General features: G+C 36.3%; 1 protein-coding gene and 1 long non-coding RNA gene across 6 annotated transcripts; both read left to right on the plus strand.

Moving 5' to 3' along the window:
• The first annotated feature begins 372 nt into the window (after nt 1-372).
• On the plus strand, nt 373-6,053 carry LOC113319082. 5 transcript variants are annotated; one of them, XR_003345064.1, is made up of 11 exons: nt 376-603; nt 716-800; nt 970-1,010; nt 1,333-1,380; nt 1,782-1,854; nt 1,976-2,131; nt 2,254-2,424; nt 2,598-2,917; nt 3,011-3,200; nt 4,302-4,354; nt 4,883-6,053. It is a non-coding gene; the product is annotated as an uncharacterized LOC113319082 (long non-coding RNA). The 5 variants fall into 5 exon arrangements; XR_003345063.1 differs by lacking the exon at nt 4,883-6,053 and having other exon boundaries at nt 373-603; nt 2,254-2,492; nt 4,302-4,553; XR_003345066.1 differs by lacking the exon at nt 4,302-4,354.
• A 6,568-nt stretch (nt 6,054-12,621) lies between these two features.
• On the plus strand, nt 12,622-13,146 carry LOC113315488. Its single transcript, XM_026563762.1, has one exon. It carries the CDS (start codon nt 12,622-12,624, stop codon nt 13,144-13,146), a length of 525 nt encoding a protein of 174 aa, XP_026419547.1.
• The last annotated feature ends 3,012 nt before the right edge of the window (nt 13,147-16,158 follow it).

Below are 16,158 nucleotides of genomic sequence, written 5' to 3' on the forward strand. Positions count from 1 at the left end.
ATATTTATTATTTTTAATAATTAACTAAAAAACAATCAAATGGTTAAGATTTTTTTACACAAGGTTCTCTTAGGATCAAACCTCTATACTGCTGGAAATAGTTTACTATTAATGGGATCCTATATTTACTATATGTACTAACTCTTTTAAATAAGGGTCTCAAAAAAAAATCCAAGTAGGATTTTTAACACCTGCTGTTTGAGATGCTCTAATAGAGTTGTAGAACGACTGTGAGAGCAGATGTTTCAGTGGCCCCAGTTTTAGGCGACAAATTTTCCCTCTAGGGATTAAGCTTTATTTTCGATCAACGGCGGAGATTAAATCTATTCTTCACCTAAAAATGAAAAATATAAGTTATTTCTATCAATGTCAGCTGCGGTTGGTCTTCTTCCATCAATTATCTCTCACATCTCACTGGATTTTTTCCTCTTCATTTTCTCTGAATGATAACAATAAGTCGAATCAGAACTCAATTTTACTTCTTATTATCAATGAGATCCATTAGTTTTGAGATTCCTCTGAATCAATATGAAGAAATCTAGGGTTCTTAATAACAAATCTGTATTTAAAGAAAATTTCTCATCACAATCCATGTTTCTTGAGGTTAGTTTTCTGTAGTGGAGATACTTTACTCATGGATTTATTTATATTTTGTTTTTTCTTTCAATTTGGGTTTTAGACGTTTTCTATTGATAATTACTTGATGTTGTTTCAGTTTGGCTGGTGGTTTTGATCAAAGGATTTTTTTCTCTCCAGCTTTAGAGAATACTACTTGTGGTTCACTTCTCTAAGAATTACAGGTCTTTCATTTTTTATATGGGTTTTACTTCATTAGTATGAAGATGTGGTGTTCAATTTATGTATACTGATCTTTTATATGTGATATGACTTGCCGTAAAATGGAAATTTGATCAACTCTTGTTTGATGTTAGGGTTTTAATTCTATTTTTATATTGTTTGATCTAGCAGTAAGTAGAAGAAGAGGTTATGTTCTGTTGGTGTTCATCAAGGTACGTAAATAGCGAACCGTAGATTTGTTTTTTGTTTTCATTTTGTTACTTGTTTAATTTCATATATGTAGATCTATAGCCAAATCGTGCATCTTTTTTTAATGTTATATGGTCATAATGATTCCTCTGTGGTTCTATACTTCAATTCATAAGGATTGCAAAGTTGAAACTTTAGACCTTTGTTTTGTTTCCATAAATGTCAAACCCATGGTTCTGTAAATTGATTGACATCTTTAAGTTAATTTCTTACTGATATCTTTGTTCAGAGTTCAGGAAATTAGTGAATTGAAGTACCAAGGCTTATACTTTTGAATGTGTTCAGGTGTTCTATTAATTCATGGCGGAGCAAGGGAACAAACTGTATGAGCTGGTAAGAAATGTCTTCGGTTTACAATTTTTGTAATTGGCTAGCCAACAAAAACACCAACGATTTCCTGTGACAATACTTGTATCATCTCATGCGCTCTATTAGATTGGTAACCAGCTCCACATACTGAATTAATTTTTTTGGTAGCAGGGGCGGAAGCACAGGTTGACTTAACCTGGATGTAGTTAATAATTTTGTTTTATAGTTTTATTCTTTTGAATGCTGGAATTGAGGGGCGTTGTTATGAATCTTATGATACTGAACTTTGGTTGGTGACGCAATTTATGTAGATTAGTTAAGTTGTGTTCGCAGGGAAAGATTGAGGCTATTTCTTTTTCATGTGTGTGATAACTATTAGTTAATATTTTGTGTTACTTAAGGTAACCGTGTTTGTTTGGTGACAGACAGTTCGCAACCCTTGGGGAAAAGATGCAATTATGTCTCTTCAAATGTGCAATTAGCGTTAGAATTCCTTGGGTAGAAGTTCTTAACCCTATCAATTGTAGTTTGGACGATATATCTTTGCATTTAGTTTAAACTGGTTCTTATGTATACTCAGAAAGTAAATGCAAACATGTTTTGTTTCTTGTAATTGTAGGCACCCTCTTCTGTTTGATTTTGGGTTGCCAGAACATGGAGGTGGATTTAATCCGGAGGAAGCTGATGCTAACTTCCAATAAAGCTGATCCCTACAGCATCAACAAGTTCGTCTTTGGGTATTGAGACACTCAGATGAAAATACTAAATGGGAAGAGTAAGTAGAAGCCTTAACTTTGTCTCTGAACAGTTTCTTTACACCACATCCACCTCTTGACCATATAATCTGTATAGTGTGAAGTAACCCTGTCATTTACCATTGTCTTTGTCGCTTCACAGGAAATACAAGGCATATATTAATACGTTTAACTGAAGACCAATGAGCAAGCATCAGGATTACATTCCCTGGTTAAGAGATCAACTTCTAGGCACTCCCATGACAGTTTTTCATAGGCTTGTAATTAGAGAGCTGAACACATGGTCGCCTCTCCATGTATGTTTGTATTAATGGTATGCTCTTGAAGTCAAATCACATCCAAGTTTATACACACTTCCTCCTTACGAATCCAATTTATAAGGTTGTTTACCTTTGTTTTTAGGCACCAGTTTTTAGCCATCTTAACAATCTAATTTATACAACAAGAAAATCATATCTTTGAATCATTTTTTGATGTCAATGCTAGATAATTCTTTGCTGGAGGAATTCACCTATTTTGATGGGTATATGGAAGGTGACTCCAGCCCTGGATGCTGGGAGTGCAGCTATAATAAAGGCCTTTTAGTTGACATCCATATAATATTTCTCTCGTTCTTATCTTTTTTATCTTTCCTTTCTGTTTTTATTTATCTGCGTTCATGTGAATATTTTTACCTTTCCTGACTAGCTCATTGCATATTCGTTTTTGTAGTACTTGTTTAGAGTTGGGGGATATCTCTAGAGAAGTTGGTTTACCTTCTTGTGTACACAACATTTTACTTGGATTAATTCCCGAAGCTGGTGCAGGTACAGTTATATCTCTCAAGTCCAAAAACCTTTTTTTCCGTGTTTGTGTGCTTGCTTCTCTAAGTATTTTAGTTGTATGTATGTATTTTCCAGGTGATTAAATGTAAAGGCCTTGAAATGGTTGGTTAGGACTGGATTTTGGCATTTTGTTTTAAACATCTCCCAAGAGAATAAGCCAAAATGTGAATGCTTATGAAGATCCATATGTGTTTATTGCATTTGCGAATCAAGCTCCATAGTTTCAACATATGTATCCGACAACGAGTATTGAGATGGAGATCAGGTAATAACTAACTCTCGACTGAATGCTTGAATCTTTCTTCTTTTTATCTTCTCTATGTACATGAATAGATGAATACATGGTCGCCTCTTCATGTTATCAGGACATAAGTTAAAACCAATGATTTCAGAACTGTCAGTGAGGTATATATCTTTTTTACAAGTTAACGAACACCACCATTAGAAGATTACAACTGCATTCTTCTCTGATTGTTGCTTGCAGCACCTACTTGAATTGTTTATTATCAAGTCGGATTTTCACTTCGTCTTCCATCCCCTTATGACCAATTTCAGAGCTTTCTGTGGAATTGTGTTCGCTTTGGATAGAACTACTAGATAGGCACTTATCAGAATAGAAATTTGAAGTAAAAGTATGCGCGATTTATGCTTTTATGAAAGTTACAGTTTTATTGGATATGTTGTATCTTAATTATCAGTAGGTGTAACTGGTCTTGCTCTCCTCCGATAACTATTTACCTTACGAACTTACAGAGATATGTAATGATGTTTGTGGTGTTATAGCAAAATGCATATGGTCGATAATAAATGCTTCACATCAGTATTTGTGTTGTCAACTGCAGGAGAGATCTTCCTGTATACTTAGCAAAAGGGGTGCTCCGTGCACTTTGCTTGCATTATTTGGTTTTATATGCATGTCTGTGTTTAATTTTATGTAACCTCCACGCTTGCAGTAAGCATGTCTTTAATTTCAATGGGTCGGATATTCACTTTGGCATCAATCCACCTTGCTTGCAGTGAATGACCTGTTAGTTGTGAATTGGTGTAGTGCCTGTTGAGAATTCTTGGTTCCTTAAACAAGTAATGCTTGTCTCTAAGAAACCAAATTGTGTTTAGATCAACAAGCACTTGTCTGTTCCTGTTCCCTTCATCTTTTAACAAGTCTCGACCTCTTATAACCATTATGAAAAATTGTGTCGTGCTTGTATCTTCTGGCAGCACAGGTACAGTGGTGTTGGTATTGAAGTGGTCAAGAATTTTTTTAGGACATACTTTGCTGTTAGAACTTTGTTTCTTTTTTTTTAAAGCCGTTATAATTCCCCTTTTTTTAATTAAACTTCTAACGCCAAACTTATTTTTGCTGCAGTATACTATTCCACACTGTTGGACAGCTCAGTTTATCATCTTTTTTTGGTGTCTGTAAGTTGGGTTCTTGTGATTGTAAGAAAATTAATCTTTAAGAATGCTTAAAACAGTACTCGCCTAGAGTTTTTTGAGGTTTATGACCTAAGTGTCAGCCTGATTCAAATGTAAATTGAGTTACTATTATTGTAAACAAATTTAAACTGAATGGTCAAAGTTTCAAAATTTTGGTTTAATGAATTTCAAATTTTAGTCAGTCAGAAATAAGTCAGATGAATCATCAGATTTTCCAAAATAGGTTCAGTCAGAAATACCAGTTAGACTGGCATTCAGATGAGTCGGATTTTTGAAGATATTCAGCCCAGATAAAACGACTCGATTTGCGTTTGAGCTTCCTATTTAAACTAATTAAACTACTGTGTTCATCAGTGTTCGATTGACTGTCAAAAAGAGTCGTTTTTGTAAAGATTTTAACCTTTGTGAGAAGAACCACTTCTAAATTCAACTGATAAACACAGTCGTTTTTATTGAAATTAGATCTTGTTCTGCAAGTTGTTTAACTTTCATTTTCCACTATATGGCTAGGGTTTGCATCAGGATGGAAGAACAAGCTAAAGGAGGAATGCTGGAATACGTACCTGGAGTATGCTCGTTGTGTTGCACTATCTCCAAGAAGAGGGAATAAAACTGATGATACGGTATAAAGAAGATGGGCAGCGCCTTTTATAGGCACGATGTTTTTGGAGCTCGAATGGAGGAAGGTTTCCTATTTTTGGTTACACATGGGAAGAGGCAATCGGGCCCGCTAGCAACGCTCCATGGCGCCAAGAGACCGTGGCCAAGCTAGCGCCAAGAGACCACCAGCGCCATCTCCACGCTCCAGCCGGCACCATCTCATCCTAGTCGGCGCCATCTCTGCATCCCCTCCACTCCTAGCCAGCGCCAGCAGTCTGCATGTTTCCAGCGCCAGCAACTTGCATCCTTTCCAGCGCTAACAACCTGCATCCTTTCCAGCGCCACCATCTTGCATCTTTCCAGCGCCAGCAGCCTGCATGTTTTCAGCGCCAGCAGCTTGCATCTTTTCCAGCGCCAACAACTTGCATCTTTCCAGCGCCAGTAGCTTGCATCCTTCATGCGCCAGCAACCTGCATGTTTCCAGCGCCAGCAGCTTGCATCCTTTCCAGCGCTAACAACTTGCATCCTTCCAGCGCTAACAACTTGCATCTTTCTAGCGCCAGCAGCTTGCATCCTTTCCAGCGCTAACAGGTTGCACCTTTCAAGCGCCATCTTTTCACTCCACAGACATCCAGAGTCCAGCGCCATCCTCACCCTTCGAAACAACGCCATGGTTCCAGCACTCATTGATCAAAACCACGCCATCTCTGCACGATACACCTACGATCACGAGAACTAGAGCCGCTTCCGCCACCCCAACGTTTCTTCAAGTACGACAGCTCCAACAATCACCATAGCCGTTGATACTCCACTATCAGGGCAAGAGACTGGAGAAGCCGGAAGAAGCCGACCTCCTTTTACCACTATTGATTTGATGGAAAGACAAAAGTTTCTCGTAAGGCTCAGACAGACGTGTCTATAACTCAGAAAGAGATACCTATTTCCTCATGACACTACAGAGCGATCACCATAAGAGTCACGTCAACCCAAGAGGGAGATGACAAGGAATACTTTTAACATCCGGCGCAGGCACTTCATCAGGATGTGCTTTTATAGATGAAGAGGCTCGCGTTGCTCTTGAATGCCCAGTGTAAGGGAATCAACAATCCAACTTCACCACACGTAAAGATCAGGAACGACTTCTCCAGTCGTGGGCATAGGTGTCAGTTTCGGACTTGACTTATCTAGACTGAATCTTGTAACAAGATCCTTTGCATATTTTTCTTGAGATAAGTAGATTTCATCCTTATGTTGTTGAATTTGTAACTCTAGAAAGAACTTTAATTCACCAACATTTCTCATTTCAAATTCTTTAGCAAGTGAAACATGAAAATCCTTTGCAAGCTTCTCTGAAGTTTTACCATAGATGATATCATCTACATAGACTTGAGAAATAACAACATCTTTCCCACTCCATCGGGTAAACAAAGTTTATCAGCTCAACCTCTTGAAAAACCTTTTCTAATAAGAGAAGTGGTAAGTTTTTCGAACCAGGCTCTAGGTGCTTGTTTTAACCCATATAATGCCTTTTTGATCTTAAGAACATGATCTTGGAAATCAAGGTTTTCAAATCCTTTAGGTTGAGCAACATATACTTCTTCCTTTAGAATTCCGTTTAGGAATGCAGATTTCATATCCATTTGGAAAAGCTTAACCTTGAGAAAACAAGCATGAGCTAATAAAAGTCTAATGGACTCAAGGCGTGCCACAGGAGCAAAGGTTTCGTCAAATTCGATACCTTCAATTTGTGAATATCCTTGAGCGACAAGTATGGCTTTATTTATGATAATTGTGCCAAATTCATCAGACTTGTACTTGAATATCCATTTTGTTCCAACAATATTAACATTGGAGGGACAAGGTACGAGTTCCCATACGTCTTGTCTTAGAAATTTATTTGACTCTTTATGCATTGTATTCACCCAAAAGGGATCTTTCAAAGCTTAATCAATATTTCTCAGTTCTACTTCTGACAGATAACAACCAAAATTGCACATGTTTTGAAGTTGCCCTCTAGTATTGGCTGTAGAATCTCTTCCCCCAATAATACTGTTGGGATCATGATTCCTTTGAACTCAGAGGTGTCGTGGAGGGACCCTAGTTAGTAATTCGGCGAATAATTCACGAATTATTCGGAACCGCACTCAAACGCGAACGTTTCACGAATAATTGAAAGACCGACCCCGATACGCGTGTAATGTGGACTTCTCGCATAGTTCGCGGATTATTCGGATCCGCGAATTGTTCATCCCTTTAATACGGCCATTTAAGTACACACATCATCGTCAGTTAGCTCGGAATCGGAACGACTCAACTCAATTCAGTTCTTGATCTTGAGAGTTTCTTACAAAGAAAAATACTAATACTAGGAGGGAGATGGGAATCGAGGGTGCGACCTCATTCTCCTTAAGAAAGGATCAAACCACCATCCCACTTATATATTTATGTATCAAATTGCATAGACATTATGTATACTACTCTTTAATGCCCTCCATAAAACACATACAAACATTAGCCTTTTAGGACATAAATACTTAACATTTTATAATATAATGGGGGGCCTAATTTTCAATGCCGAACTTGTATCTCTAAAAAAAATTATACATGTACTTATGTCGTTCCGAACTATCGACGAATAATGAACCGCGCGTTGACCGGATTTTTGACCGAATTCGACTTTTACGAATCCGAATAATACTCGTACGTCTTCCGTTCCGTATGTATGGCGAATCCCGAATTCCTAACTAGGGGAGGGACATGTTCTTGTTCGTCAGGAGTAGCCTGATCAGTGCTCTTCTCTTCGTCACTAAAAATATCAGGATCAGCAACAGTTGGGATAACTTCAACTGATTCTGGTATTTCTTTGACTTTCTCAATTGTCTCGGTTGGATGAAATTCAGCAGGAGGATTATCATGATGAAAATCACTAATATCATCGATGATGACATTAGAAGATTCCATCATGACCTGAGTTCTAAGATTAAACACTCGAAAAACACGGCTATCAGAAGCATAGCCAAGAAAGATACCTTCATCACTTTTGGTATCGAATTTCCCTCTCTGTTCTCGATCTTTTAGAATGTAGCATTTACTTCCGAACACTCTAAGATAGTGCAGGTTGGGTTTTCGTCCATACCACAACTCATAAGGAGTGTTTAGGGTTTTAGACCGTAAGTAAACACGGTTGATCAAATAACATGCCGTAAAAACAGCTTCTCCCCAAAACCTTAGAGGTAAGTTTTTGTTATGGAGAATTACCCTGGCCATTTATTGAATGTTCTGCAACTCCCTTAGCTTGAGGAGTAATAGGTGGTGAATATTGTTGAATAATCCCCAGTTCGTCACAAAATTCAAACATCTTAGTGTCCTTGAATTCAGTTCCACGGTCTCTCCTAATTTTCTTTAGTTTGCGACCTTTTTCATTTTGGATTCTTTTAACAATAATATTGAATTAAACAAGGGTTTCATTTTTATGAGACAGAAATGCAACCCAAGTGAATCTGGTGTAATCATCTACCATAACTAAAGCATACTTCTTACCAGCAACTGTGGGTTGTTGAATTGGTCCGAAGAGATCCATATGAATTAAATCAAGTGGAGATTTAGTGAGAATATCTTGAGATGTTTTATGGTAAACTTTCATTTGTTTACCCTTTTGACAGGCACCACATACACTTTCAATCTTTGTATTGATTTCGGGAACGCCTCTAACAAGTTCTTTGTTTATGATCTTAGTTAGAAGATGATAGTTGATGTGACCAAAATGCTCATGCCAAAGATGTGTAGATTCCACCTTAGTCAAATTGCAACAATTGTTAAACTGAGTATCAAGAAGATAACAGTTGTTTTTACCACGAGTTCCTTGAAAAATTACTTTCCCATTTTTATCTACAATGTCACATCCATTTGCATTGAAGACAACTCGATGCCTTTGTCACAAATTTGACCAATAGAAAGAAGATTTGCAGTCATACTTTTTATGTATACTACATCATGGTTTTCAGGTACGCCGGGCAGTTTGATCGTCCCTTTCTTGCTATTTTAGCAACAACTCCCATCTCCGAAAGTTACTGGTCCTCCTTCATAGTCATCAGAAGAAACAAACCATGTGAGATCACCTGTCATATGTCTGCTACATCCACTGTCAAGAAACCATTGAAAAGGTGATGTTGAGTTTAAAGCAAAATCTCCCATGCTATTAGTACTTTCCTTTTTATGGTTTGCTGATAGTTTTGTACGTCCTTTTAGAGAGACACTAAGCTGTTTAGTTTTCGTGTGAATATTACTTGCAACTTTCAGGCTCTTTTAGAAGGACATACAAGTATGTTGAAAGTGATTAGAGGAATCACAAAATAAACATGGGACAACACTTTTAAAATTGTTAGAGAAGTTCTGGGTCGTATCAGTTTTCACAAAATGCGATAGTTGTTTATTACCTGACTTATGATTGTTCTTAAGAGAGGAACAACATGAGTTATTCAAATCCATTAAAGGGATTTTGACAGATTTCAAATCCTTAAGCATTGTAATTTCTGCTATGCGATCAGAGTTGATCCGGATTTGTTCATCCAACTTTTTCTAGAGAATAACAAGTTTATTAGAACTTCTTCTACGATTGGTTTTTAATCCTGGTGAAGCATTTCTAGAGACTTTTCTATCCATAGAGTTATATCGCTACAAACACATACTTATGAGGTCTTGAACGTGTTTGCCAGCTCTGATACCAATTGAAAAAACGGGGGTCTAACAACCACACCCAATAATTTGATTAGCAATTTGTATGGAAAAACTCAAATATACTTTCTAGAGAATCAACTAGACAGTCAGACTCAATCTAGATAAAAATTATATCAAAGAGTTTATATCTCAATCTCTCGATTTCATCTTTACTCAAGCAAATAGAAATCTGCGAGTCTTTATCAAAGAGAGATAACTTGGGTGGTACCAAATACCAATATCAAAGTGTCAATCAATTTAAATCAACAACCCAAAGGTCGGATATTCTAATTGATTGAACAACGCACAACCTGTATTATTTCAATTATATAAACAAATATAATGCGCAAAAGAAATAACACAGACACCAGAATTTTGTTAACGAGGAAACCACAAATGCAGAAAACCGTTGGACCTAGTCCAGATTGAACACACACTGTATTAAGTCGCTACAGACACTAGCCTACTCCAAACTAACTTTGGTCTGGACTGTAATTGAACCCAAATCAATCTCACATTAGCTGTCCACTCTCAGATTGGGCAGTAAGGGTCCAGGGTACAGTTATGCTCTTACGTCTCTGATCCCAGCAGGATACTACGCACTTGATTCCCTTAGCTGATCTCACCCACAACTAAGAGTTGCTATGACCCAAAGTCGAAGACTTTAATAAACAAATCTGTATCACACAGAAAACTCTACGATAATAGATAAATCCGTCTCCCACGAATATACCTACGAGTTTTGTTCCGTCTTTTGATAAATCAAGGTGAACAGGAACCAATTGATAAATCAGACTTATATTCCCGAAGAACAACCTAGTATTATCAATCACCTCACAATAGTCTTAATCGACGCGGGGAAAAAGATATTGTGGAATCAAAACGATGAGACGAAGTGTTTGTGATTTATTTTTATCTTGCCTATCGGAGATAAAAATCTCAAAACAATTATTCCAATTGAACTCGTACGATAGAACATCAATATCAGATCACACAACTACAAGAAAAGTAGTATCGGTCTAGCTTCACAACCCCAATGAAGTCTTTAAGTCGTTAACCTGGTTTTAGAGAAAAACCCAAAGGTTAAAGGAGAATCGACTCTAGCTATGCAATTAATATCACACGTAAGGTGTGGGTATTAGGTTTCCCAGTTGCTAGAGTTCTCTCTTATATAGTCATTCAAATCAGGGTTTGCAATCAATGTTATCTTGGTAACAAAGAATTCAATATTCACCGTTAGATGAAAACCTGATTAGATTCAAGCTTATATTTCTCAACCGTTAGATCAAAACATAGCTTGTTATACACAAATTAAATGCACGTTTGTAGGCTTGTGTAACCGTTCCCAAACTTGTATATTAGTTGGTTCAACAATAGTTAACCAAATGGTTATCCATATGATAACTTTCATATCAACCATATTCTTCTTCACCATAACTAGTATAAATGACTCAAATGAACTAGTTAGAGAGTTGTTCAGTTGATTATATCTTTATGTAACTACACAAGACACAATTGGAGCAAAAACGATTTGATTCACTCGAATCGGTTCATGAACTATAAAGCCATGGTTTGAGATTGCATTCCTTAGTTTATAAGATAAGTTCACAAATGTCGTTTTTAGACATAACCTACTCAAGTTCGCGGACTGGGTTCACGGACTTAAGTTCCCGGATGGAGTTTACAAACTCTAGCAGAAATTCTCGGGTTTGAGAACTTCGCCAGTTCGCGGACTGGGTTCGCGGACTTAGCTCATGCACTTCTCCGGTTCACTTGATCAACAAAGTTCGCAAATTTGGTTTCAAGCAATAAGGACTTATACATATATGTGTTTCCACAACAATGCTTATATCCTCCAAATGGTTATATAGTCTAAACTCTCATTTCAATCATTGAAACATTCTTAGAGGACTTTATATAGTTGTTATTCATAAACCATTTTTCGCCAGAGCAATTTTCAAATTGATTGAAACTTAACATGATTTTCGTCACCAGGTAAAGATGAACTTGGCTAAAGCGAAATCTCTACCAACACATATTTCGAGAAATAGATAGGCGAGAGAAACTCGGATCGAAATACCAAAGGTGTATAATCTAAGTTTATATAGCAAAACGAATTTTATCTCAAGATAGGAGATAAATAGACTTTTGAGTGATAGATAAGTTCAAGTCTCCACATACCTTTTAGTCGATGAAGATCCACCAGTTCCTTGAGTAGTCCTTCGTATTGTATGATGATTGCCATGGAAATATTGAGCTCAACTACACTTTATATCCTAGTCCGAGACCTTAGCTATAGTAGACTAGAAATCAAGACTTATAGTTTTGATCAATAATATTGAAAAACATGCTTGAGATAGCAACGCATGCGAGTTCGACCGAGCAATGCTCTAACATAACTTGTGCTTAATTGCCAAATCTTTGTGGGGAGTGCGCTTGTGGAATATTATAGGGGTTATCTTGTATCTTTATAAGCTCCTTGATGAATGCATTTAGCTTCAGATATATGATTGCATCTAAATAAGACGATATGTGCTTTCTTTTGGTCATGAAATGTCTCTTTCAGAAATTTCATTAGGATCTCGTTTTCGTACCTTGCCAATTTTATTCACAAAAAGGAGGAGAATTAATATGTAGTTCACACTACAAATACATATGGTTTTCTGATCATTATGTAAGGGGGAGTGGTTTCCATGTGAGATGGAGTATTGAGGGGGAGTGATACATATCACCATAGTATTGTTGTCGAAGTTGTGATACAATTGAACTATGATATTATATAATGATACTATGACGCTTTATAACAATGATTCAGAACTCTTGTTTTGTCATTGTTATAGCTACGGATTTTCAACAATGATGATGCTGAAGTTACCAAAAGAATTTGGTTTTCCCTTGATGCTAACATTGCATGAACTATTTCTAATACAAATATGCAGAACTGGATAGCTAACTGGTTTCACTCCAGTAATGTATCCAGGGATGAACATGAGAAATATGTTCAGTTTGCTAGCTTTGCTATATGGCAAATATGGAAGTTGAGATGTTCTGTAGTGTTTGATAATGGAACAATTCAAATAGCTAGTTTTGTAAGACAAGTAAATAAGGACATAACTGAGTGGACTGAAAACTCTAGAAAATGTAGATCAACTATAACTTTTGTGAATCAGACAAGGGATGTATTACCTTGGAAAATGCCAGAAAATGGGTTTGATAAAATCAATTTTCATGCTGCATTCTTGAAAGAAAACAATTATATGGGTTTAGGATTAATGTTGTTTTTTGCTGCAGAGCAATTTGGAGGAGATCAATCAGTTGCTGGGATAGCTCAGGATGAAGACAAAGCTGAAGCTCTTGCAACACTAGCGGCTATAAAGTGGGCAAAAGATTCAGCTGTTGAAAGACTACATTTGGAGGGAGACTGTCAGAATGTAGTGAAAGCAATAAATGTAAAATAAGATTGTGTTAGATGGACAAACAATAATGTAATTCTAGACTGTCGAAGTCTTTTAGTAAGTTTTAGGGATTGGAAATGCACTTTTGTGCATAGATAATTGAATGAAGTTGCTAATAAGCTAGCTAAGAGGGCTAGAATTGATAGAGTAGATCAATGTTGGATATCAAATTTATCGTTTTGGTTAAAATCTCTAATCAGAGAAGAACTGAATGTAGTCCTACATTAATTCCTTTTCAATGAAATTTCTTTCATATTAAAAGAAACGGTCAGCGAGTTATAACCTCAAAAGTATCACATTCATGCACAAAAACTCCACCAAAACAAAACCTGGCGTTTTTAGGGGCCACTCAAAAGGAATTAGGGGCCAACAATAAAACAAAAAATGTCACCCAATCCTAAATTGTGTTCACCCCTTATCTCCCATATTTCGTAATGACAAAATTACCCTTCAATATTCGGTAGTTTGAGCAGGATTCGGGTGATAAAAAAATTTGAGGGATTTTTTTTTTTTTTGCTTTTTCGAACTTTGGTACAACCATAATCGGTAGTAAAGTGTGTTACTTTAACTTCCGAATGTATATTGGTCCCAAAATGAGATTTTTCCAAAATCCTTTAGTTTTCGACTTTGGTACAACCATAATCGGTAGTAAAGTGTGTTACTTTAACTTCCGAATGTATATTTGCACCAAAATGATATTTTGCCAAAATCCTTAAATTTTCGAACTTTGGTACAACCATAATCGGTAGTCAATTGTGTTACTTTAGCCTCCGAATATATTCATTTTTTGAATCTTAGTACTACCATAATCGGTAGTAAATTTAACTTCCGAATGTATTGGCCCCAAAATGAGATTTTGCCAAAATCATTTAATTTTCGAACTTTCGTACAACCATAATCGGTAGTAAAGTGTGTTACTTTAACTTCCGAATATACTAAATTTTCGAATTTTAGCACTACCATAATCGGTAGTAAATTTAACTTCCGAACGTATATTGGCCCCAAAATGAGATTTTGCCAAAATCCTAAAATTTTCGAACTTTGGTACTACCATAATCGGTAGTAAAGTGTGTTACTTTAACCTCCAAATATACTCAATTTTCGAACTTTTAGCACCATAATCGGTAGTAAATTTGATTTCCGAATGTATATTGGCCCCAAAATGTGATTTTGCAAAATCCTAAAATTTTCGAATTTTGGTACTACCATAATCGGTAGTAAAGTGTGTTACTTTAACCTCCGAATATATTCAATTTTCGAATATTAGTACTACCATAATCGGTAGTAAATTTGACTTTCGAATGTATGTTGGCCCCAAAATATGATTTTGCCAAAATCCTACAATTTTCGAACTTTGGTACTACCATAATCGGTAGTAAAGTGTGTTACTTTAACCTCCGAATATACTAAATTTTCGAATTTTAGTACTACCATAATCGGAAGTGAATTGTGTTAATAAGTGATGCTTATTATCTGCCGATTGTGTTCGTGGCCTCAAATTCAAATTTTCAAAACTTAACAAAATTTTCAAAATTTTCTACTTTCACAATCGGTAGTTAATGGTGTTCATTATCTATCGATTGTGCGTAACTTTTTGTACAGAGAAATTTAATTTTTAGAATCAAGAATAATCGGTAGATATAGATCAATTTACCTACCGATTATGGTTGATGTTCTTAAGAAACGAAGAACATCAACCATAATCGGTAGGTAAAGTAGATTATTATCTACCGATTATGTTTCTGCTAGTGTAAATCCAAGAACATCAACCATAATCGGTAGGTAAAATAGATAGTTATCTACCGATTATGTTTCTGCTACTGTAAATCCAAGAAAATTTTCGGATCAAATTTTTGATTTCAAGTAATCAAATCCTAATTTTGAATCACAATTACTATCATCTATTCGTTTTGTTTGTTGAACTCCTTTTTTTTTGATGTTCTAAGTTTCAACTTTAAGGTTAATGAATTTTGGGTTTTAATTTTAAACAATCAATCATAACATTTGTTTGATCGATGATCTTTGTTTTCAATCAAAATTAAAATGATGGAAAAAATTTCAATGGGTGGAAAAGAGAAGAAGAAGTGGAATGATATGATTATGAAAATAAAGGATATAGGTTTAGATTTAGTATAAAAGTGAAGGACAATATAGACAAATTTTTAGTTTTAAGACATCCCTTAACCTCCTTCAATGGATGGGAATAAAAAGGTGGCCCCTAATTCCTTTTGAGTGGCCCCTAAAAACGCCATGAAACAAAATGTTCACAAAAACCCCATTTAACATAAACTGTCTATATTACCCTTCTACTATTTAAATCACCCCAACAAAAACAAAAATCAACCCAACCTTTAAATTTTATTATATTATCACTACGAACAACAACCCACCACCAGAAACACCACCACCGCCCGTCGTCTCCGTCGCCGCCGCCATCGACCACCGCCGCCTCCACCGACCACCACCGCGCCACCACCAGAAAAATGATGAAACCAAAAATTGGTTTCACCAAAATAAGATGAAACCAAATTTTGGTTTCATCATAAAAGAAAGGAGAAAGAAGAAGAAAAAGAAAAAATGAAACACAATAAGATGAAACCTTCCACCACCGTCAACTGCACCGCCCCCATCGCCACCACAACCATAATCACCACAACCACCACTACCATTACCTCCTTAACTAAGACTACTTTCAACAAAAAAACAATCCACAATAAGATGAAACCTACCACCACCGTCAACTGCACCACCCCCATCGCTGCCACAACCACCAGCACCACAACCACCACTACCATTACCCCCTCAACTACAACCAGTTTCAACAAAAAATAATCCACCTATATCCCACCATCAAAAATTGGCTTCACAGATATTAATATTCAACAAAATGAAAAAATTACGATGAAACCTAATTAGGTTTCATCAACTTCAGCCAATTCATTGCACTTTTAACAATGCATACATACACCTCTTTAATTGTAACCCATACCAGTCCTTTATGCAACACCTGAAGCT

This window comes from Papaver somniferum, chromosome 10, assembly GCF_003573695.1.
Source record: "Papaver somniferum cultivar HN1 chromosome 10, ASM357369v1, whole genome shotgun sequence".
NCBI classification, from domain to species: domain Eukaryota; kingdom Viridiplantae; phylum Streptophyta; class Magnoliopsida; order Ranunculales; family Papaveraceae; genus Papaver; species Papaver somniferum.

Coding starts and splice junctions, on each gene's coding strand:
- LOC113315488 (XM_026563762.1), top strand. CDS start 12,622: ATGCAGAACTGGATAGCTAACTGGTTTCACTCCAGTAATGTATCCAGG.